This window comes from Ceratotherium simum, chromosome 7 (assembly GCF_057802395.1).
Source record: "Ceratotherium simum simum isolate JZ-2026a chromosome 7, ASM5780239v1, whole genome shotgun sequence".
NCBI lineage: Eukaryota > Metazoa > Chordata > Mammalia > Perissodactyla > Rhinocerotidae > Ceratotherium > Ceratotherium simum.
Window position 1 is genome coordinate 85,356,308 of NC_141906.1, and position 23,381 is coordinate 85,379,688.

The following is a 23,381-nucleotide window of genomic DNA, read 5'->3' on the forward strand; positions in this document are numbered from 1 at the left end:
CATTGGGATTGCATTGAATCTTAGATTGCTTTAGGTAGTATGGATATTTAACTATATTGATTCTTCTGAACCATGAACATGGAATATTTTTCCATTTCTTTGTGTCTTCTTCCATTTTTTTCAATGATGTCTTATAGTTTTCAGTGTATAGGTCTTTTACCTCTTTGGTTAAGTTTATTCCTAAATACTTTATTCTTTTTGTTGCAATTGTAAATGGGATTGTACTCTTGATTTCTCTTTCTGCTAGTTCATTGTTAGTGTATATAAATGCAACTGATTTTTGTAAGTTGATTTTGTACCCTGCAACTTAGCTGTAGTTATTGATTATTTCCAATAGTTTTCTGATGGATTCTTTAGGGTTTTCTATATATGGGATCATGTCATCTCAAACAGTGAGAGTTTCACTTCTTCCTTTCCAATTTTGATTCCTTTTATTTCTTTTTCTTGCATAATTGCTCTGGCCAAAACCTCCACTAGTATGTTGAATAGGAGTGGCGAGAGTGGGCACCCTTGTCTTGTTCCTGTTCTCAGAGGGATGGCTTTCAGTTTTGCACCATCACGTATGATGTTGGCTGTGGGTTTGTCATATATGGCCTTTATTATGTTGAGGTATTTTCCTTCTATACCAATTTTGTTGAGAGTTTTTATCATAAATGGATATTGATTTTTGTCAAATGTTTTCTCTGCATCTATTGAGATGATCATGTGATTTTTATTCCTCATTTTGTTAATGTGGTATATCACATTGATTGATTTGTGGATGTTGAACCATCCATGCACTCCTGGAATAAATACCACTTGATCATGGTGTATGATCCTTTTAATGAATTGCTGTATTCAGTTTGCCAATATTTTGTTGAGGATTTTTGCATCTATGTTCATTAGTGATATTGGCCTGTAATTTTCCTTCTTTGTATTGTTCTTGTCTGGTTTTGGTATCAGGGTGATGGTGGCCTCATAGAATGAGTTAGGAAGCATTCCATCTTCTTCATTTTTTTTTGGAGTAGTTTGAGAAGGATAGGTATTAAATCTTCTTTGAATGTTTAGTAAAATTCTTCAGAGAAGCCATCTGGTCCTGGACACTTGTTTTTTTGGGAGGTTTTTGATTATTGTTTCAATCTCTTTACTTGTAATTGGTCTATTCAGATTTTCTATTTCTTCTTGATTTAGTTTTGGGAAGTTGTATGAGTCTAAGAATTTATCCATTTCTTGTAGGTTATCCAGTTTGTTGGCGTATAGTTTTTCATAGTATTCTCTTATAATCCTTTGTATTTCTGCAGAATCTGTTGTAATTTCTCCTCTTTCATTTATAGTTTTGTTTATTTGAGCCTTCTCTCTCTTTTTCTTGATGAGTCTGGCTAAGGGTTTGTCAATTTTGTTTATCTTCTCAAAGCATCAGCTCTTAGTTTCATTAATCCTTTCTGCTGATTTTTAGTCTGTCTTTCATTTATTTCCGCTCTGATTTTTATTATTTCCCTCCTTCTGCTGACTTTAGGCTTTGTTTGTTCTTCTTTTTCTACTTCTGTTAGGTGCAGTTTAAGGTTACTTATTTAAGATTTCTCTTGTTTGTTGAGGTGGGCCTGTATTGCTATGAGTTTTCCTCTTATGACTGCTTTTGCTGTATCCCATAGGAGTTGGTATGTTGTATTTTCATTTTCGTTTGTCTCCAGGTATTTTTTAACTTCTTTGATTTCTTCATTAATCCAATGGTTATTCAGTAGCATGTTGTTTAGTCTCTATATATTTCTGACTTTCCCATTTTTTTTTTTTTTTGTAGTTGGTTTCTAGTTTCATAGCACTGTGGTCAGAAAAGATACTTGGAATGATTTCAATCTTCTTAAGTTTATTGAAATTTGCCTTGTTTCCCAACATATAGTCTGTCTTTGAGAATGATCCATGTGCACTTCAGAAGCAGGGGTATTCTGCTGTTTTTGGATGGAATGCTCTGTATATATCTATTAAGTCCATCTGATCAAGTGATTTGTTTAAATCTACTATTTCTTTGTTGACTTTTTGTCTGGATGATCTGTCCATTGATGTAAGTGGGTTGGTGAGGTCCCCTACTATTATTGTGTTGCTGTTAATTTCTCCCTTTAGGTCTACTGATAGTTGTTTTATGTATTTTGGTGCCCTTGTGTTAGGTGCATATATATTCATAAGTGTTATGTCCCCTTAGTGGAATGTCTCTTTTATCATTATATAATGCCCCTCTTTGTCTTTCATTGTCTTTTTTAACTTGAAGTCTGTTTTGTCTGATATAAGTATGGCAACACCTACTTTCTTTTGTTTGCCATTTGCTTGGAGTATCATCTTCCATCTGTTTCCTCTGAGCCTATGTTTGTCTTTAGAACTGAGATGTGTTTCCTGGAGGCAGCATATTATTTGGTCTTGATTTTTAATCCATCCGGCCATTCTGTGTCTTTTGATCGGAGAATTCAATCTATTTACATTTAGAGTAATTATTGATATAGGAGGGCTTAATATTGCCATTTTGTCTCTTGTTTTCTGGTTGATCTACATTTCTGTTGTTTCTCTTCCTTTGTATTTCTGACTGCCATTTCATTTTGGTGGTTTTCTGAGTAAGTTTTCTCAGTTTTCTCTCTTTTTGTGAATTGTGGCTCTGCTCTTATTTTGTTTTTTGCTCTTATTTTTGTGGTTTCATGAGGTTTGTATAAAAGATCTCATACATGAAATAATCCATTTTCTCATAGCCTCTTATCTCCATTAACCCAAGCAGGTTCCATCCTTTCCCTCTCCCCCTTCTGAGTTATTGTTGTTACAAATTATTCTGTTTTTAATGCTGTGAGTTTGTGACTAAGTTGAAGTGTTTATAGTTAATTTGATGCTTTCCTTCCCTTTATCTTTAAGTTATAACTGAATATTCATTTCCCTGTTCTGATAGAGAGCTGCAGTTTTCTGATTTTGTCTGTTGGATTATCTCCTTGCTCAAAGCTTTGTAGGCCTTTTCCTTTTTGCTTGCAGTGTGAGCACATCTTTAATTATTTCTTGTAGGGGAGTTCTAGTGGCAATGAACTTGCTCAGCTTTTGTTTATCTCGGAAAGATTTTATTTCTCCATCGTATGTGAAGGAAAGTTTCACTGGATAGAGCATTCTTGGCTGAAAGTTTTTGTCTTTGGGTATTTTGAATATATCATTCCATTCTCTCCTAGCCTGTAGATTTTCTGCCGAGAAATCTGCTGAAAGCTTGATAGGGATTCCTTTGTATGTTATTCTCCTTTGTCTAGCTGCCCTTAATATTTTTTCTTTGTCATTGGCTTTTGCCAGTTTTACTATTATATGCCTTGGGGAATGTCTTTTATCATTGATGTAATTAGGCATTCTATCGGCTTCATGTGTTTGTAAATCTGGTTCCTTCCCCAGGTTTGGGAAGTTCTCAGCTATTATTTCTTTGAACAAGCTCTCTCCTCCTTTCTCCCTCTCTTCTCTCACTGGGATACCTATAATCCTTATGTTGTTTTTCCTAATTGAGTCAGATATTTCTCGAAGAATTCCTTCATTTTTAAAAAATCTTATTTGTCTCCTCCTCCACTTGTAGCATTTCTATATTTTTATCCTCTAAATGACTAATTCTTTCCTCCACAACATCAACTCTATTCTTTAAGTATTCTAGATTATTTTTTATTTCATTGATTATGTTTTTCATATCCAGAATTTCTGCTTGATTTTTTTAATAGTTTCAATCTCTTGGATGAAGAGGTTCATTTCATTCCTGAGCTCACTGAACTGTGAGCTTTCTGTGTTCTCGTGTAACTCGTCGAGTTTCTTTGACAGCTGTTTTTAATTCTCTGTCATTTAGATTGTAAATTTCTGTGACTTCAGGGTTGGTTTCTGGAGAATTGTCATTTTCCTTCTGGTCTGAGCTGTTGCTATGGTTTCTCATGGTGTTTGATGGACTAATCTTTTATCAAGGCATTTGTAGTGGTATTAGGTTGCAGATTCCACCTGCTACTGCTGGGGAGAGCAGGAGCAGAGTTTCTGGTCCCACCCTGTCTGCTGTAAGTTGTGGGGGTACTGCAGGCACTTGCACCAGCCTGAAGAGCATTCAGCCACTTGTGTGGACTTTACTTGGTGGGAGGGGCTTCTTGTGTGAACCCAGCCAGGGCCACTCTTTGGGGCTGCAGGGGCACAATGGGCTCCCCTCCCGCTGGGAAAGCTATCACCAGTGGGCTAAGGGCTGCCGCTGCCTCTTCCCACAGTCACCCTGGGGCACGTTCCCACTTTTGGGGCACTTGTGCCAGGCTGGAAAGTGATCCTTTGTGTGCACAGGGCTGTCGGGGGAGGGTAGAGAGTGCTCACCTATCTCCACCACTTCCCGGAGAGTCAGTCCGTCCACCCTCAGATGTATAGCTGCGTGTGTCTCTCAGGCGTTCTGTTGTGCTGTGTAGGCTTCTTCTATTGGTTGATGAATGTCCATTTAGTTGTAGTTCAAAAGGAGGAGAGACAAAGGGAACAGCTCACTCCGCCATGTTGCTGACATCACCTTTTGACTGCTTTGTGTCATATTGATTTTTATCTTAAGGTCAGTTTTGTCTGTTATTGATATTGCCACACCAGATTTCTTTTGTTTAATATTTAAGTGGTATATCATTGTTTGTGTCATCATTTTAATTTTACTGTAATTTTTTATACATCTCCTATGAACAGAAATTACTTGAATATTTTTTATCTTATTCTGACACAATCTTTTATTTGGAGCTCTTAGTCATTTATATTTAATGTAATTATTGATATATATTGCATTTAAATCTATCACCTTATTTTGTGACTTCTTTTTGTCTTTTCCTTTAGAATCTTGACTTCTTTTTATGGATTTAACTATTTTTAGAAATCAGTTCCTGTTTTTCCCCATACCAATATGGGAGTTGTAAACTCTTTTTTTATCTTTTAAAAGCTATCCTTGAAATTTTGACATAAGTACTTAACCCACCACAATCTAAAGTTAAGCAATAACTTTGCACTCTACTCAGAGTATGCAAGTATCGTAGAACACTTTGACTCCATTTATCCCTTGAGACACACATTCTATTTTACTCTTGCATTTGACTTCTATTTTTTGAAAACTCTAAGAAATATTATTATATTTGGTTTTATGCAATCAATGTTCATTCAGTTTTAGCCCAATATTTATCATTGTTTGCTACTTATTTCTTGTATCCCAGGCAGTGTGTTTAGGATTATTTTTCTTCTGCTTGAAGTATATCCTTTACACATCCCTTTAATGATATCTACTTATGGCAAACTATTTTTTTTTTTTTGCCTCAGTCCTTTACTGTCTGTAGAATTCTAACTTGATGGTTGTTTTCTTTCAGCATGTAGTCTGCTAACTTCATTGTTGCTTTTGAGAAATCCTCTCTCAGGCTACCTCATATGAAAGTAATTTTTCCCCCTTTGTTAAGAATTTTTGTTTGTTTGTTTTGGTTTTTGCAGTTGTACTATAATCTGTCTATGTGTGAATATCTTTTATTTATTATTCTTGCAATTTGTTTGGCTTCTTGAATATGCGTATTCTCAGCTAGTATCTTTTCAAATATTGCTCCTGCCCTGTTGTCTCATTCCTTTCATTCTGGGATTCCAACTAAAGTTACCTTAGACCTCACATGTGCTCAATATCTGTAATTAATTTGCGTATTTTTTTCCCCTTATGTTGCCTTTTGGATACTTTCTTCCGATTTGTCTTCACATGGATTAATTCTCCTTTCAGCTATAGCTAAGATGATATTATATTTTATCCGACATCTTTTCTTGTCCTCAATGAGAAGGTTGGTCCAAATAATATAGATCATCATTATTGGAAATTGTGTTTTCTATTGTATCTTTTAATATTTTTTTAAATTTGTTTTTTGTTTTTTTTTCTCTTCAGGGACACAAGTTATGTGTAGTGCAAAGTTATTTTGTCTGTCTTCCACATCTCCCTCATCCATTTCTCTCTAATCCTTTCTTCTCTATGTTTATTTCCATTTAATTTTGTTCACCTTTTGCTACCTTTCTTTTCGTGTCCTTTACAGTGTTTATTTTCCTTTTAGCTGCTTCCAGTTTTGACTTAATAGTTTCTATTTTATCTACCTTTTTTTTTTTTTTAACTCTGCCAGGTTATATTTTAGCTCCTATGATTTTTTTATCATATCACTCTTCCTTGAATACTTTTAGTTCTATTTTATGCTCTCAGTTTATAGAGGTGATTGTTTCATTGAGATTTGTGACTTTACAACAATATTTTTGGACTATAATTTTGACCTGTCCCAGGGCAAGTTTTTGCTGTTTCTCTTTTGTAATTTCTTTTCCTGTTTTTATCCCCTTTTTAGTTTAAATTTTAAAAATAGTTTCTGTTTTTATTCTTTTTTTATTATTATTCCTCTTTGAGTTGAGTAAATGTTGGCTTCTCTTGTAGGCTGAAGTACTTAAGAGAAGTTTCTGTGAGAAAGAGTACATGACTGCATTCCAGGCTAACAATATATCTTATGGCTCATTGTTGTATGCAGGGATGAATTCTTTTTTTTACCTACCTCTGTTTTCCCATTCCCTGCTCTTCCAGGGAGCCAACCAAAATTATGGGACTGCTCTCAGATGCCTCACAAGCAGACTTCTTCCTGATAATAATTTTTATCTGTGATTCTTCAATAATTACTTCTTTCCAAGCTTCTGATACGTGGAATTATGCAAAGTGTACTCCTTCTACCAGCTTGTGCATCCCATTCTGTAATTGCAAATAAGAAATTATTGGTATCACACTGTAGAGTATTCTTCTTACCTCGAAGAAATTTGTCCTGCTACCCTTTCCTAAAGCCTTCAACAAAGAGTATCTTGTCTCTGCATTTTTGAATCCCTGATAGACCTTCAATGAGTGCTTTGGCACTCTTTTCTCCTAATTTATATTTTGAAGCTTCAGATGTCTCTTAGATCTATGGAAGATACTGTTTGTGTTTTCATCTCTCATTCTTGATTTTGATTTTGAAAGTTTTCAAGAGGAGAGTGTCAAGTGGACTGATAACACAGTGCCACTTTAACACCAGAAGTCAGTCTTTCCTCTTAAATACAAATGGAAAAGTCAAGGATCTGTATTTATTTAGTAAAAGTTCCTAGTGAAAAAATAATTAAACTACCAATAAAGAAGAAAATGGAAACTGGGGAATATAGAGTTAATTCAGGAAACAGAATATAATATTAAAAATGCTTATTAGTGTGCATAGAGCTATGGATAAGATTATTTATGCATGAGACAAGAGTGCAATATTAAGAAAAAGGGATAATCAGAGAACCAAAAGAACACCTTGAAATTAAAATCTAATATTTTAAATTAAAAATTAAATATAGGAGTTGGAAGGTAATGAGGAAATTTCCTAGAAATAGGACAAGTCAACAAGTAATAAAGGATAAGAGACAACATAAATGTCTTAAAAGAACAATTTAGGAGCCCTAACATCTTACTAATAGTAGTTACAAAAAGAGAGGACAAAGAACACAGAAGAAAGGAAATTACAAATAACTAAAATAAGAAAACTTCCTTTAACTGAAGGATATATATCTGTAGATTGAAAGTTGCCCCTCAAATGGTTGGGACAATAAATGATAAAAAGACCCGTATTGTAAAATTAACATCTTACAGAGAGGAAAAACTATAGGCTTACAAACCAAGCAACAAGAATCAGATATATAGGAGTTTAAAATATCGACACTGGATGATAGAAAGCAATGGAACATGCCTTTAAAATTATGAGGATAAATGAATTTCAACTTAGAATTTTATACCCAGCCTAAATATTAAGCAACTGTATTGGTAAAATAAAGATATTTTTAGATATTTCATGACTCAGAATAATTATTTTCCATTTACCCTTTCTACGAAAGTGTTTGGAGGATGCAGGAAATAAGGGATTAAACCAAGATGGAAAAACACATGGGATCCAGAAAACATTGTATCTACCCCCAGGGATCAGCTAAGTTCTAGGATGGCAGGTCTTCAGGCTTACAGTGTGACCATTTTTGATTACAGCAGGATGCTGGAGGACTCCAGGAATGCAATTGAGAATGCATAGTGTGAATGCCTGACCTATTCCCCAAGAGAAGCCCAGCCATAGTTTTCCATTTTAATACACACGGCACAACAACAGCTAGTCCTGCTGTGGAGAAGATGTCAACTTTTAAAAAAAGAACTTACATTCTTCATCAGCCTTGAAAATGCTAGACTAGAAGTGGAATGCAGGTATCAGGCTGAAAGCCTGTGGCATCTGACAGTTTAGGCCACAAGTAATATGAATTTTAAGAGATACCTATGTTTTAGGCAAGAGTTAGTTTAGAAGTTTTGGACAATGCAATTGCTTTGGTATGTTTTCTTCTAGTTTTAGATAGAAGTCATTTGCAATCCAGAGACAATATAGTATAATGGTTAAGAGTGTGGTTCTGGAGCTAGCCTGGCTGAGTTCAAATCCCAGTTCTAGCACTTCCTAGAAGAGTGAACGTGGACTGGTTACCCAACCACAATTTCTTCTTTTGTAAAATAGGAACTGATAGTACCTACCTTATAGGTTGTTATACAGAACAGTTAAGTAAAGTACTTCAGATAGTGCTCAGCACATGGTAAGAATTCAATAATTATTAGTAAAAGGTACAATCCATAAAGACATGATAACATTTATGAATTCTTACGTATAATTGTTTATTAACAAAAATATACAAAGTAAGAACTGTTAGAAATGAAAAAGAAATGAATAGAAACGCAATTACAATGGACATTTCAATGCAGATGAGGTAGAATAAAATTAAATAAAGGTATCGAGAAAATGAACGATATACTTAATCTATTAACATAACTTAGTGGCTGGTAGTTCAGCTCAGACCTGGATTTGAGTTGTGGTTCTGCCCCAACCAGAAGTGTGACCTCTGAGCCACAGTTTCTATGGGAGGAATTGCAGTCAGGTCCTTGTGTATCCAAAGCTGATTCTTTTGACACCGGCCTCACATATGACAAGGCTGGGATTATTGATGATGCTATCCAGGTATAGCAGGGAGACGCATAAAGCTAGAAGGAGTCCGGAGACAATGAACGTTGAGGAGGCATGGAAGAAACAAAGCCATGGGTGGTGGCAAAGGTGCAGTGGGTGAGGGGGAGTAGGGGTGGGGGTAAACGCTGAATTGGGAAAAAGTGAAAAGTATGAGTTCCTCAAATTCTCATCTGTTGTATTTAGTTTTTCAGTTTTTCTTTTTGCTAGACTTAATGTTTGATTTGGTTTGTTTCTAGAGCAATAAGCCTATTATGATTATGGAATATTGGGTCGGCTGGTTCGACACATGGGGAAGTAAACATGTGGTTAGAGATGCGGATGGTAAGTGTTTTGCAGTGTTTGACCCCAAGTAGAGATGGCCCTGAGTCATGGATCATTCACACATTTCTCTGCTAATTAATCAGCTCATTCAGCCACAACTCCTCACTCAGCCCCTGTTATGTACAGGGACTTGGCTAGGCCTGCGAGTGCCCTGGTGAATAAAAATCACCGGGTTTCTACCCCCAGGGAGCTTGTAATTTGGTGGAGTTGACAGATGATTAAGAAGTAAAAGAATCAATATAGAGTTCTACAACTGTCAAGTGCTTTGAAGCAAACAAACAGGAGGCAGTGATAGGAAAGACAGTGCCGACCTGCAGAGAGATGGCCAGGTGGTCATGGAAAGGGTCCCTGAGAAGATGACATCTCTGAAGAAGGGGATGCGTTTGCTAAATGTCTCAATCATCTCAGAAAATGCACAGGCCATTTGCTACGGAGTTGTCAACTAAATGGGAGTAATTTTCAGAAGAGGACACGCAATGATGGCTGAGAGTGCAGATCCTGGAACCAAAGAGAACTGGATTTCAATCACAGCTCTGCACACTAGCCACGTGGTCCAAGGCAGCTTTCTTCCACTTCTCTGTCTCAGTGTCCTCATATAAAAATGGGGAGTATCATGTAACCTACTTTATAAGGTTGTCGTGAGGATTAAATATAGTAATCCATGTAAACCACTCAGAAGAGTGCCTGGCAGATGTTGTTAATAAAAGTATTTTGTTCCTAAAGATATTTTGCCATCGCTATTATGAAAACAAGCTCACTTGTACCTGAAGTAAAGAAGACTGTTGAAAAGTACTCACTAACTGAGAAAAGCCTGATTTGGGCTGAAAAATAGGAAAAAAAAAAAAAAAGGCCACCACCCCCACCACCGAACAACAGTTTTCTGATCACTCATGTGTCAGCACTATGCCATATTTCCTACATATGCTCTCTCATCAATTAATTCTCTCACCAGTCCTATGATGGAGTAGCAATTAGGACGTTCACTTAACAGATAAGGAAGCAGAGGTTCTGGGAGAGACAACAGGCTATCTGAGGTCATACAAATAGGAAAGAGCACAGCCAGGATGGAATCCCACATCTAACTTTTAACCATTCTGCTCCCTATTATGGCCAGGCGAAGGATGATCATACCTGTGAAACCATGGTGACAAAAGGAGAGTTTCTGTGGCTAAAGATTGAGAACAGCCACTCATGAACTAGTACAGTGATTCTAAACCAGTGTCCCAAGAGATATTACCCAAGAGAGTAGTGAATGTATACTAATTATTTGTACAATTTCAAAAAAGTTTAATGAACATTAGAAATTTAAGTGACATAAGGGTTCTTAGGCTATTATTTAATAGATGTATCTTGGAGTCAAATTATGTCCATACTCTGGGAAAAATAATTTTTAAAAAGGCTCTTGGTATTGACAAGACTTAGTTTCCTAGAGTAGTTCTGGCCAGTTGCACCTCTTTGCTGGTTAGAATCTTAGTGGAGGTTGAAAGACAAAACAGTTAAGTTGATTGTGGGGCGGGGTTGGGAATGATAAGATTTCACCAGAGACTTCTGTCCTCTCTTAATTTTTAATTTTTTGTATATCTTCATCTTCATCTACAGATGTTGAAAAAACTGTGTCTGAATTTATCAAATTTGAGATCTCCTTCAATGTATATATGTTCCATGGTGGAACCAACTTCGGTTTCATAAACGGGGCCACAAATTTTGTGAAGCACAGTGGTGTCGTCACTAGCTATGGCAAGTGTTCACTGGTATGGTCATCTCCCAGCGTAGGTGGTGTTGGAGCTTCACAGACTAGGCTCCAAAAGCGTGTTCTGGCATCACTGGGTTCTTGATCTATGATCTATGCTGAGCATTGAGGATTTTCCTTTCTTCTGTGATGTTCATAATGTCCAACAGTCTGTCATTGCAGTAGACAGGGCTGCATGTGACCCAGAGCTCTGCTCCACTCATTGTGTACACTGTGTACTCCTTGACTTGAACCTTCCAAGAGAGACAGAATGCAAGTGGTGATCACCATGCCCAGGCAACAATAGGCACAGCTGGGCAATCCAAGTTGAGGAAAGAAGACAGTGTCCATTAGAAAGTGACACAGAAGGATAAGCCCAGTGTTGTGACAGCCTCAGATCCCAGGAAGGCTTGTGGGGAGTGTTGCTACATTGGCATCACTCTCCCACACCCCAGCCTGCGATGGACTGGGCCAGGGGGCGAGGAAGATGTGTCTTCTGTCTCCTGCTGGTGGTCCTGGCCCGTCTCATGCAGAAGTGCTGAAACAGCGTGCTGTGGAGGAGTGCCTGGCCCCTGACAGCACCCTGGTGTCTTGCAGACTATGATGCTGTGCTGACAGAGGCTGGGGACTACACAGAAAAATATTTCAAGCTTCGAAAACTCTTTGGATCCATCTTGGGTACTAAGCAACTGTTTCAATTTGTGGGGTGGTCCTCCTCGTGAAGTGGAAGGGTGAGGAGAGGGGAGGATTTCTTCTACAGGTAGAAGCTTAATGGAGCACTTAAGAGTAAGGGCAATCTTAAGTTCAAATCCTGGTTTTCCCACTTAAAAGCTGTGTGATTTTGCATGAGTGTTTTTAAGCCCGTTAAGCCTCAGTTTCTTCACTGAAACGTTAAGGCAGTGATACTCGTCTCCTATAATGATTGTGAAAATTAAGTAAGTTATTATTTGTAAAACTATTTGTAACTATTGTAAAATTATTTGTAAAACTCTTATATGATATATGGCATAATACCCTCATATACAGTAGCAGAAATCATCCTATTTAATTTTATTTAAATAAAGTTAATTAACCATCTACTATGTGCTAGAAAGTAGATAAGCACCAGTATTGCCAAAAGGCATAAGGCAGAGTTCTTGCTCCCTAAGAGCCCTCCGTCTGTATGAACATCTTACTCCTTAGAGGGCTGTGCATACAAAATGGCTCCAAGTTAGTTATTGTGGGTTTTTCCATCACTCTTGGAGAAGTATACCCATGTGTTAGGATAGGACCCATTTGTCTTGTTGGCTCTAGGATACAAGAGTTCATGGATAGGAAGGGGGAGGCTTGGAGAAGGCAGTAGTTATTTCATGGCCCATTTTTGTTGCAGCAATTCCCCTGCCCCCCTTACCTGCGCTCACTCCTAAGGCTGTGTATCCCTCTATGAGATCATCCCTTTACTTGCCGCTGTGGGATGTCCTACAGTACTTAAATGAGGTGAGTACTGCCTGGTCACTGGAATAGGGCGGTGGCCACTGGAGACATGAGGGACAAGGCCTTAGGCCACGGAGTATAGATTCTTTCAAGGGCTTTTTATTGGGAAGTGTGAAAACTCATCCTCTGCGTTTTGTCCAAGTTTAGAACTATGGGACAAGAACCACAAGCTCCTTCTGGGTGGACTGTGAAGGGGTTTGAACTTGAAGAATGAGTGGGGGTGAGGATCTTAGAGGATCCTATTTCCCAGCTCAGATGAACCCATCTGGTGAATGCTCTTGTGTGAGACTGCATGATCCATATGGGAAAGGCTGCTGACCTAGGAATCCAAGAAGCTGAGTTTCTGACTCCTCTTCACCGTTAACTAGGCCAAATCACTGAACTTCTTTGGGTACTTGCTCTGCCTTTAAAATTAGATTACCTGTCCTATTTTGAAGAAAAGGTGAAAATTGTTTAGAAAATGTTAAGTCTTGAATTCGTATTGGTTTCACACCTGCTATCAGTGTTTTAAATGCTAAATAAATGTTTGCTTAGTGCATAATTCGTTACTTGACTTCAGTTATGTTAGAATATAACTTATTAACTCTGTTAATTCTCATGATTACAGCAATTGTTCCCTCTACCATGCCCCCACCATCCCCTGAGTTTCCTGGTCGGTGGGGACATAAAGCACATGAGCGTCATCACATAGCATCTGTTTTAGTAGTTTTCATCCAAAGACTGCTTGGGGACTATTAGGAAGTACTACAAAAAATGACAAGGGTCTTAGAAGTATCCTGACTCCTTATCGCCCTGGCTGTTGTTTCTGCCTTGTCTCTCTCACAGCCAGTCATATCTAATATACCAGTCAACATGGAGAATCTTCCTATAAACAATGGAAATGGTCAGTCCTATGGATTAGTACTCTATGAGACTTCCATCTGCTCTGGAGGTCAGCTCCATGCTGATGTTCACGATACAGCACAGGTAGGGGTCAGCATGCTGTCTATGGAGGTAAGCAGAACATTTAGCCTAACTCTGCTATTGGGGAGGGTAATTAGTCACTGGTCAACTTTAGTATTTGATAGTAATTTTAAGCACCTACTCTGTGTGAGGCATCGGGAATATAAAGTCAAACCAAAGAAACTTCCTTTCTGCTTTATCACAGCTTAAGTCTGTTGGAGCCTCTCGGTCAGCTTCTAGCCATCTGTGAGCACCAAGGCTGGACCCTTCCTTCTTAATGACCTCCTCTCTAAACCAGAGCCTCTCTTCTTCGTTTCTTCAGGCGGGCCTATCAGTCTGATGCTGGCTCATTTTTTGCAGGTGTTTTTGAATGAGACAAGAATAGGAATCCTGTATGATAATACTCAGAACTTGAACATTCCTGAAGTCAGGGTATGTAATTCAAGCGTCTAGGTGCTGCACTAGACCTCCGATTCAAATGCAAACATAGCCCAGTCCTGAGATAGACTGCCTCCTTTCTCTAGCACTACTGCTCCTCACTTAGGGTCCCTGCAGGAAGTGTTCAGGGCTCTAAGCATAACTGCATCTCCCAGGCCCAGGTACAGCATGGGCTGCAGCATACATGCTTTGATGTTAAAGGAATTTTCCCATTGAGCCCTGAGTCAATCATCAGCCCCTGGGGGGTCTCTGATCACAGGCATGGCTGAGTCTCTACCTTTCCTAAGGCCTACCAGAAGAGGAAAGGGAAGACTGAGTGTGGAACAGGAACACAGAGAGTCCTTGCAAGAGAGGGAGGACAGCTGGGCTCTGGAGCCTCCGTTTCTCCCATTTTCTTGTCTTTCCATCTGGGACTCAGAGAAGAATGGGTTCTAGAGTAAAAACCCTCCGTGGCCATGTAGTCCCCAAGAGCTTGTCTATCCCAAGCAGGAATGTCAGCTTTTAAGGATCCTGGTGGAGAATCAAGGACGAGTCAATTTTTCATGGAAAATTCAATATCAGCAGAAAGGTAGGCTCTAGGCCTGAGAAACAGGCTGTAATCTCTCTTCATGGTTCCTTGGATCCTAAGATTGGGGCTATGTTGGGACTGGGAGGAAAAAATAAGCCCCTCGGGCAGTGGGATACCTAGGTCCTAGGACCAAAGATGCAAACTCCTTCCCTCTCCCTTGTCCTGCCTTCTCCAGTTCAGGGTAGGAAAGTAGAGCAGTTTGGTTGAGTCCTGGCTTGTCCTGGAGCAGAGTCCAGTCTCCTTTTGGGAATTTCAGGGAAAGTTCTGATACTAACTGGGGAATTTTCTTGGTACTGTGGAAACATACAACAAGAAACCTTCAGTCACAGCAGGTCAGACAAGTGTTTGCCCTTCTGGCTGAGCCCTTGTCATGAGGCATGTACGGTCTGGATTTCTTTGTTCAGGCACTGTAGAATATCCAGTCCCTGTCCAAATTCTCTTTCCTACTTCCCACCTGCAGGATTAACTGGATCTGTTACCATCAATAATGTTCCCCTGGAGGGTTTCACTATCTATTCTCTGGAAATGAAAATGAGCTTCTTCAAGAGGTACATTCCTACTTATGCCCAATAAACCCTTTCGGGGATCAGGGAACTCAGAGATTTCAAACTCTTTGCTTTGCAGATGAAGAGCCCAAGATTCAGAGAACTGAAGTGATTTACCCAGGATATAGAGTGCTTTGGAATCAGGACTAGAACCCTAGAATAAGTCTCCTGATTCCAATTTTAATGCTTCTAGTCTAATATATCTCGCTGAAACAGACGCCTAGTTCCTGTGTGGGAACTCTAGGGTGGATATTGGGACTAGAGTTGGGAAGGGGCTTTCCTCTCCCTCAAAGCTTGGCCCTTCTTCCAGGCTTCGCTCTGCCACCTGGAGGCCTGTCCCAAATAGCTATTCGGGCCCTGCCTTCTACCTTGCTACCTTGAAGGCTGGCTCTTCTCCCAAGGACACCTTCCTGAGACTACTGGTAAGTGAGCCGCCCTCTTCTGCCTGGTGCCCCAAGCACCTATTGTTTTTTAAAGGGTCTTGAAGCAAAGCCATAGTGTTCCTGGCAGGAATACTTCCCTTCCTTCCTTTCTTTCTCTTTCTTGCAAGCCTTCCAACATTTCTCAATCTTCCTAATTTATCATTGTTTAAAAAATAATACATCAAAACACAATGGAAAAATTCAAATATAGCAAGATGTAAAGAGCAAACAGTAGAAGTTCTCCTTCAAACCCACCCCCATTCCAATTCCTCTCTTCTCAGAGCTAAGCACCACCAGGTTTGTGTGATTTCATATAAAACTTTGCCTAAACACATACACAATTACACTAATGGGAGCATTCCATGAATTATATTCTGCAACTTGCTTTTTTTTAGGGGGGGTAGTTTTGACCTAGTATATCTTTTTATGTATGAACACACATAGATAACATAAATGCACAAAATATGGTTGTACAGATCAATTAATTATCACAAAGTCAACACCATATAATTATCACTGAGATAAAAATAAAATATTGTCAGCACCCCTCCTAAGCACTGCCTCCCCTTCTCCCTAAAAGGTAATGGTTATCTCAACTTCTAATACTAATTCAGCATTTTCTCCTTTGATTTCATGTATATTGAATTATATAGCATGTCTTCTTTTTTTATATAGCTTCTTTTGTTCAACACTGTTTGTGGGATTCAACCATTTAGCGATGTTGTGGTGATTTGTTCATTTTCACTATTGTATAGGCGTCCATTTATAAATATACGATACTTTAGTTAACCATTCTATTGTTGATAGACATTTGTATTATTTCCAGTGTTTGGTTATTACAAATTATTAAGACTTCTTTTGTGTTTATGTATATACTGAGATATCTTTGTCAGGTTTTGGTACCAATGTTTAAGACCCTCATCAATGATTTGGAAGTAGAGTTTGTGTGAGACTGGTATTGTTTCTTAAATATTTGGTAGATTTCATTAGTGTAACCATCTAGGGCCAACATTTTCTTTGTGGGAAAGTTTATAAGTGTGGATTAAATTCCTTCAAGATTAAAGTACTATTCAGTTTCTTTAAAAGTCAGTTTTGATAAAGTATGTTTTTCTGCGAATTTTTCCATTTCATCTAAATTTTCAAATGTATGGTTTAAATTGTACATTTTTAATGTCTAGTGACATCTCTTTTTTCTTGATAAGTCTTAACAGAACATTACCAATTTATTACTCTTTCAATGAGAGAATATTTGGCTATGACTTTTACTATATTATGTATTTCCTTTCTGTTTAATTTCTACTGTTATCTTTATTGTTTTTTAAATTCTTTTTATCTTAAGATTTATCTGCTTTCGTTTTATAATTTCTTGAGACAGCTGCTTAGATAACTTATTTTTAATCTTTATTCTTTTTTAATGTATGAATTCAGCTATTACTTTTCATTTTAGCATGGATTTGGTTGTATCCCATAAGTTTTCAAGTTTAACATAAAATTAACTGTTTTAAAGTGAACAATTCAGTGGCATTTAGTACGTTCACAATGTTGTGCAACCGTTCCTTCTGTCTAGCTTCAAAATATTTTTATCACCCTAAAAGGAAACCCGTACAGTTAAGCAGTTACTTCCTCATCTTCCCCTCCCCTCAGCAAACAATACTCTTCTCTCTGTGCCTATGGATTTGCCTATTCCGGATACGTACTTCATAAGTTTTTATATGTTTTATTTTCATCATCAATGAATTCAAATATGTTTTAATTTCCCTTGTGATCTTTTCTTTGGCCTCTGGGTTGTTTAGAAGTGTATTTCTTAATTTCCAAATACTTTGATATTTTATAGTAAATAATCCTATAAAATAGTCATCAATAGTAATAGTTAATAGTAATTACGATTAATAGTAATCAATACTATTTTGTTATCAATTTATGTTTAATTGCACTATGGTCTGAGAACTTTAAAATCTTTTAACACTTGTTTAATCCAACCTATGGTCAAATTTGTAAAGATTGTGATGTATACTTGAAAGAATATGTGTATTTTGCATGTGTTAGATCAATGTTCTATATATGTCAATTAGTTTGATTTTAATTATCTTGTTTCAAATGTTTTATGTCTTTATTGATTCCTGTTTGCTTTGTCTACTAGTTGTTGAAATGCTATATGAAAATTTTCCACTATGGTCATGAATTTTGTTTCTCCTGTTATTATGTCAGTTTTGCTTACATATTTTGAATCTATACTTTTAGCCTCTCTATATATGATATATACATTCATGGTAAATTAAGAATTTGATGATTAGGAGATTTTCTTCTTTGTCTCTAAAGATATCTCTTGGCTTAATGTCAAGTTTTTCTGATATTATTAGGGCTATAGCAATTTCCTTTTGCTTAAGATTTACCTATTATATCTTTTTCCATTGTTTTTCTTTTATTTTTTCAATGCCTTTATATTTTAGAAGATTTTCTTATACAGAGCATTTAACTGCTTTATTAAAATTCAGTCCAGAAAGCTTTGTCTTTTTTTTTTTTTTTTGTGAGGATGATCAGCCCTGAGGTAACATCCATGCCTATCCTCCTCTTTTTTTGCTGAGGAAGACTGGCCCTGGGCTAACATCCATGCCCATCTTCCTTCACTTTATATGGGATGCCGCCACAGCATGGCCTGACAAGCGGTGCGTTGGTGCGTGCCCGGGATCCGAACCCGGGCCGCCAGCAGCAGAGCGCATGCACTTTACTGCTTCGCCACCAGGCTGGCCCCTGAGAAAGCTTTGTCTTTTACCTGGAATATTTCAGAGACTCCAATTTTATATGTTAGACCATTTTGCTATATCTCTTTTGTCTCTTCCTGCCTTGTATGTTTCTCATTCTTTTTCCCTCTGAGTTTAATTTTGGAAAATTTCTTCTTTCCTATTGTTCAGTTTACTAATTCTCTATTTAGCTATGTTCTCTAATTAGCTATATCTGATCTGCTATTCAAAATATTTGTTAAATTTTTAGTTCTAATTATTATATTTTTTTAGTTCTAGATTTTTATTCTATAACTTTAGCCTTTTCTGTAGTTTCCACTTCTCAGTCAAAATTCTAAGTCTTGTCTTTCATCTCTTTGAAGATTATAATTTATTAGGCATAGTTATTTTAAAGCCTGTGACTTTTAAATCTGTTATCTGTATCACCGTTGTATCTATTTTTATTGTCTGTTGTTCCTTTTGGTTGTTTATTATATTGTCTTTTTTTTTCCCTCATCTGCTTGATTATTTTTTGATTGAGTGCCAGACATTAAATGTGAAAAATGCTAGAAATAATTCAAAGCCTAAGATGATGTCAGAGGATTTACATCCACCCCTGGAGGTGACCAGGGCCACTAATAATCACCTTTCTACAATTACAAGGACTGAAATGATTTGAATCAAGGCTTCCATCCAATGACTGGATTATTTCTAGTTAATTCTTATCCTAGAGTATAGCCCCTCAGGGTCCCAACCCAGAGTGTAGATTACTTGGGTTCCCTGGTACCTAATTTTTGTTCCCCTAAACTTGTGAGGCTATGAAAAGTTCTGCTCAGCTTTTCACCCACCTCTTCCTGAATAAGCAGTTGCCTCTAGTGGAAAAACTGCCTTAGTGTCTTCTTGTCTCTCAATTTTCTTCTAGATTTTGGTCCTGTAATTCTTCATTGTATTGCAAGCAGGTTTAAAAAATTGTGTAGCTCTTATAGGTGTTGTCAACAGTGTTCATCTCTATGACCTAGTAGTTATTTCTGGAAGTGGAAGACCTGGTTATTTAATGCTGTATATATTACAGCATTATATATCACAGGGTAGGAACAACAGTAGCATTAGCATTAAAGCACTGGTTCATGTTTTCCTCTGTCATCCCTGGACCAGGTACAGCAGGGCAGAACTTCTAGAATACGTCCCATTCTAAACTCACTTCCACTTTCAGTGCCATAAAGCATCTCAGTCTTGCTCTCACTCCCCAAGTCCCTTAGGTTTTACCTTGGCAGTGTGAATCTGTTGCTATATCTCAAGGCACCATCCCTTCCAGAGCTGGAATTATGGATTTGTGTTCATCAATGGACGTAACCTTGGACGATATTGGATTATTGGGCCTCAAGAAACACTTTACCTTCCTGGTGCCTGGCTTCATCCAGAAGACAATGAGGTACGTTCACCCCCACCCCTGACTATTATGTCTCATAAGTGTTCAGATCTGCCTTCATCCCCAGAATGCAAATTGCAGTCTTGCTGATCCTGTACAGTCAACTTTTCTTCCTAGATCATTCTGTTTGAGAAAATAAAGAGTGGTTCAGACATCGAAACTACAGACCAACCCAAGTTGTAAGACTGTGTTATAACACATTTCTTGGATTGTTGGAGTTCATCTACAAGCAATTTTTCGGGAGGAAGAATGTCAAGAATATCAAACAAAGTGTTCCTTACAATAGCAAAAATGTGAAAATACCTAAAAAATCAACAGGGAAATTGTTATGTATACCATAGTATATCCATATGATGCCTATTTTTAGTCTTTAAAAAGTCTTCAAAATCTTCAGTGACTGATTTACCTAGTTAAATGTTTAATCCTTAGCAGGTTCTTCTCTAATCAAATGTGCCTTTAGGCAGATATGAATAAAATAAAAACCAAATTTTATTTCTTCCTCTCCATACTCAGTTGGGAGGAAGGGAAGGGTCTCTGGCCTAAGAGAGTAAGGATTACTGCTCTCTCCATGCCAGGAGAGTATGGTATATGCAACTCCTGATGTGTGTGTGTGTGTGTGTGTGTGTGTGTGTGTGTGTGTAGGAGAGGGGAATACAGGGGACAGTGAACAATGATTTCAGGCATTTCCCTGAAGCCTGTGTATCTCCAAGGTGACCTGGTGGGGCACATCCAATCAGAGAAGGAACAGCAATTTAGTTGTTTGGTTCTGACATGTGACAGTAAAGCCTGGCATGGAGCACTCTGTGTCTTATTACTCCTCAGCTACCTGGGTATAGGCAAAGCTCTTACTGATAGTGGACAGATATTAGTGAGATAAGCCACACATGCATGAATAACCCAGCCAGTTGTCTCAAATGACACCATTGGAAACTAATCACATTCTTATAATCAAAATATAGCACTTGGCTTAAATTCAAACCATTGTACTATAACAAAATCTTATCACCTTATTAGATATAGTGCCTGGGGTCTTCAAGAAATCTAGAAAATAGGGGCCGGCCCGGTGGCACAAGCGGTTAAGTGCACGTACTCCGCTGTGGCGGCCTGGGGTTCGGTGATTCAGATCCCGGGCACGCACCGACGCACCGCTTGGTAAGCCATGCTGTAGTGGCGTCCCATATAAAGTAGAGGAAGATGGACACAGATGTTAGCCCAGGGCCGGTCTTCCTCAGCAAAAAGAGGAGGATTGGCAGGTGTTAGCTCAGGGCCTATCTTCCTCACAAAAAAAAAAAAAAAAGAAATCTAGAAAATAATCTAGTGTCCAAGGGAGAAAGGAACCTTCCTGTTTGGGATGAGGACAAAGGAGTCAGATTATCTTTTCTCCCACTAATCTGAATGGCTGGCTCATTGAAGGAGAATTTTATCTTGTACTTACACAATTCCTACATAACACTTTATTCTCTGGGGCTCTAGACTCAAACCCTTGAAATCTATGGGTAAACTATAGACTAAGGGAGAAAAACATAAATAATAATCATGAAGGTCATGAGTATATTTTATATTTCAGATGTAATATATACATCATTTCTAAACTTAACAACAACCCTGCAACATAGCCATTTTGTAGATAGAAAACCAAGGTTCAAAGAGGTGTTTGAATACACGTCTCTCTGGTTCACACTTCTTCCTTTGTTATTATAACTCAGTTCCATACCTATTAGTCTTTTCCAAATATGAATGCAACCACACTATCCAGAAGATATAATATTTTCAGTGTGCTTAGTGAAAAATGCTCACAGCTTAGAATTCCTTACCCATCAAAACTATCTTTCAAGAAAAACAAAACAAAGTACAGACCTTTCAAACAAACAAAGGCCAAGAGATTTTATCATCAAAAGATCCACACACTAAAGGGAATTCTGAAGCAGCCTTTCTCAACTGGGGTTCCATGAGAAAATTCAACCTTACAGAACATGTTTTCAGTGATTAGTTTCTACTTATGTCTTTTTAGATGCATATTAGGGAAGTTAATTCATTACCATGGATGCCTTAGGGCATCACAGCTTAAGTCTCTCAGGGAACAGCAGTGGAGAAAAGATCTTGTAAAGAATGCACTGTAAGCAGAAAGAAAATGATCCCAGAGTGAAGGCCTGAGATCAAGAAAGAATGTGGAGGGAAGAAAGGATGTGACAAATCTGTGAGTACATGTGAACAAACATTAACTCAATAAAAAGATACTAATGTCTAATTTGAGGATAAAACTAGTATAAAATTGTAAGACTAAGGGAAAATGTCATTTAAGGTGAGAGGAATGTGATAGAAAAAAAAGTGAGCTAAGCTTTCCATAATGCTCAGATGTTAACTTTAGACTTTGTTGAATATGCATGTTACTAAACTTAGCTTAACTGTTAACAGAATGTACACAGTGCTTGTAACTTTCAAAAAACTAAAGGGGATAAATAGAATGAGAAAAAATCACCTAAAAACTCTAACCAATAAAAGGTAAAAGGGGGTAGAAGATGAAGTAGAAAAATAAGTACAAACAGAAAGCACATATTAGGATAGTAGAAATAAACACAAATGTGTCAGCAGCCACAGTTGATTTTGTAAATGGACTAAACCCTCTAAAGGTAAAACTTGTCAGACATGATTCAAGAAAACCTAAATAAATGAGTTTTACAAGAGACACACCTATAACACGAGGACACAAAATGATTGAAAGTTGAAAGACAAAAAATACGCCATGCAAATTCTTGCTAAAGAAAGCTGGAGTAATCATATTAATATCAGGCAAGTAGATTAAATAAGAAAAGATGTTACTAGACCCATAGGGTTACTACAGTGATAAAAGATTCGATTCATGAGAAAGATATAATAATTCCAGAGTTGTATGTTCCTAAAAATTCAGCCTCAAAATATATAAAGCAAATATTTCCAGTTCTATACATAGAAAAAGATAAATAGAAGTGCTTTATACTTGAGAAAAGTTTTTGAAATTGAGATATGGTTCATATATTATGAAACCCACTCTTAAAATTTACAATTCAGTAGTTTTTAGTATAGTATATCCACAAGGTTGTGTAACCATCACCACCGTCTAAATCCAGAACATTTTCATCACTCTAAAAAGAAACACCATACCCATTAACAGTCACTCCCCATGTCCCCTCCCGCTAGCCCCTGGTAACTAATCTACTTTCTGTCTCTATGGATTTACCTATTCTGAGCATTTCTTGTACATGGATTCATACAATATGCAGCCCATTGTGATTGGCACTTAATGTAATGTTTGTAAGATTTATCCCTGTTGTAGCATGTATCAGTACTTCATTATGTTTTACAGCTGAATAATATTCCATTGTATGGCTATACCACATTTTGTTTATCCATTCATCAACTGATGGATATTTGAGTTATTTCCACTTTTTGGCTATTGCGAATAATGCTGCTGTGAACATTCATGCACAAATTTTTGTGTGGACATATCTTTTCAATTCTCTTGGGTATATACCTAGAAGTAGAGTTGCTGGGACATATGGTAACTCTTGGTGATCTAGTAGTTAAGAGTTGGGGCTCTCACCACTGCAGCCCAGGTCCCTGTCCTGGTCAGGGAACCACACCACCCGTCTGTCAGTTGTCATACTGAGTTGGCTACATGTTGCTGTGATGCTGAAAGCTATGTCACTGATATTTCAAATACCAGCAGTGTCACCCAGGGTGGACAGGTTTTAGCAGAGTTTCCAGACTAAGACAGACTAGGAAGAAGGACTTGGC

General features: G+C 37.7%; 1 protein-coding gene across 1 annotated transcript in view; it reads left to right on the top strand.

The window, feature by feature from the left end:
* LOC101397792 (beta-galactosidase-1-like protein 3) overlaps nucleotides 1–20,084 on the top strand; it is a 63,488-nt gene extending 43,404 nt beyond the window's left edge. Inside the window, exons 12-22 of the mRNA XM_087434095.1 lie at nucleotides 9,257–9,341; nucleotides 10,941–11,078; nucleotides 11,668–11,748; nucleotides 12,440–12,546; nucleotides 13,369–13,509; nucleotides 13,846–13,917; nucleotides 14,413–14,491; nucleotides 14,952–15,039; nucleotides 15,347–15,458; nucleotides 19,494–19,610; nucleotides 19,725–20,084. Of these exons, the coding sequence (XP_087290221.1) occupies nucleotides 9,257–9,341; nucleotides 10,941–11,078; nucleotides 11,668–11,748; nucleotides 12,440–12,546; nucleotides 13,369–13,509; nucleotides 13,846–13,917; nucleotides 14,413–14,491; nucleotides 14,952–15,039; nucleotides 15,347–15,458; nucleotides 19,494–19,610; nucleotides 19,725–19,790 (1,086 nt within the window). The 3' untranslated portion in view covers nucleotides 19,791–20,084. The remainder of the gene's footprint in view (nucleotides 1–9,256; nucleotides 9,342–10,940; nucleotides 11,079–11,667; nucleotides 11,749–12,439; nucleotides 12,547–13,368; nucleotides 13,510–13,845; nucleotides 13,918–14,412; nucleotides 14,492–14,951; nucleotides 15,040–15,346; nucleotides 15,459–19,493; nucleotides 19,611–19,724) is intronic.
* The last annotated feature ends 3,297 nt before the right edge of the window (nucleotides 20,085–23,381 follow it).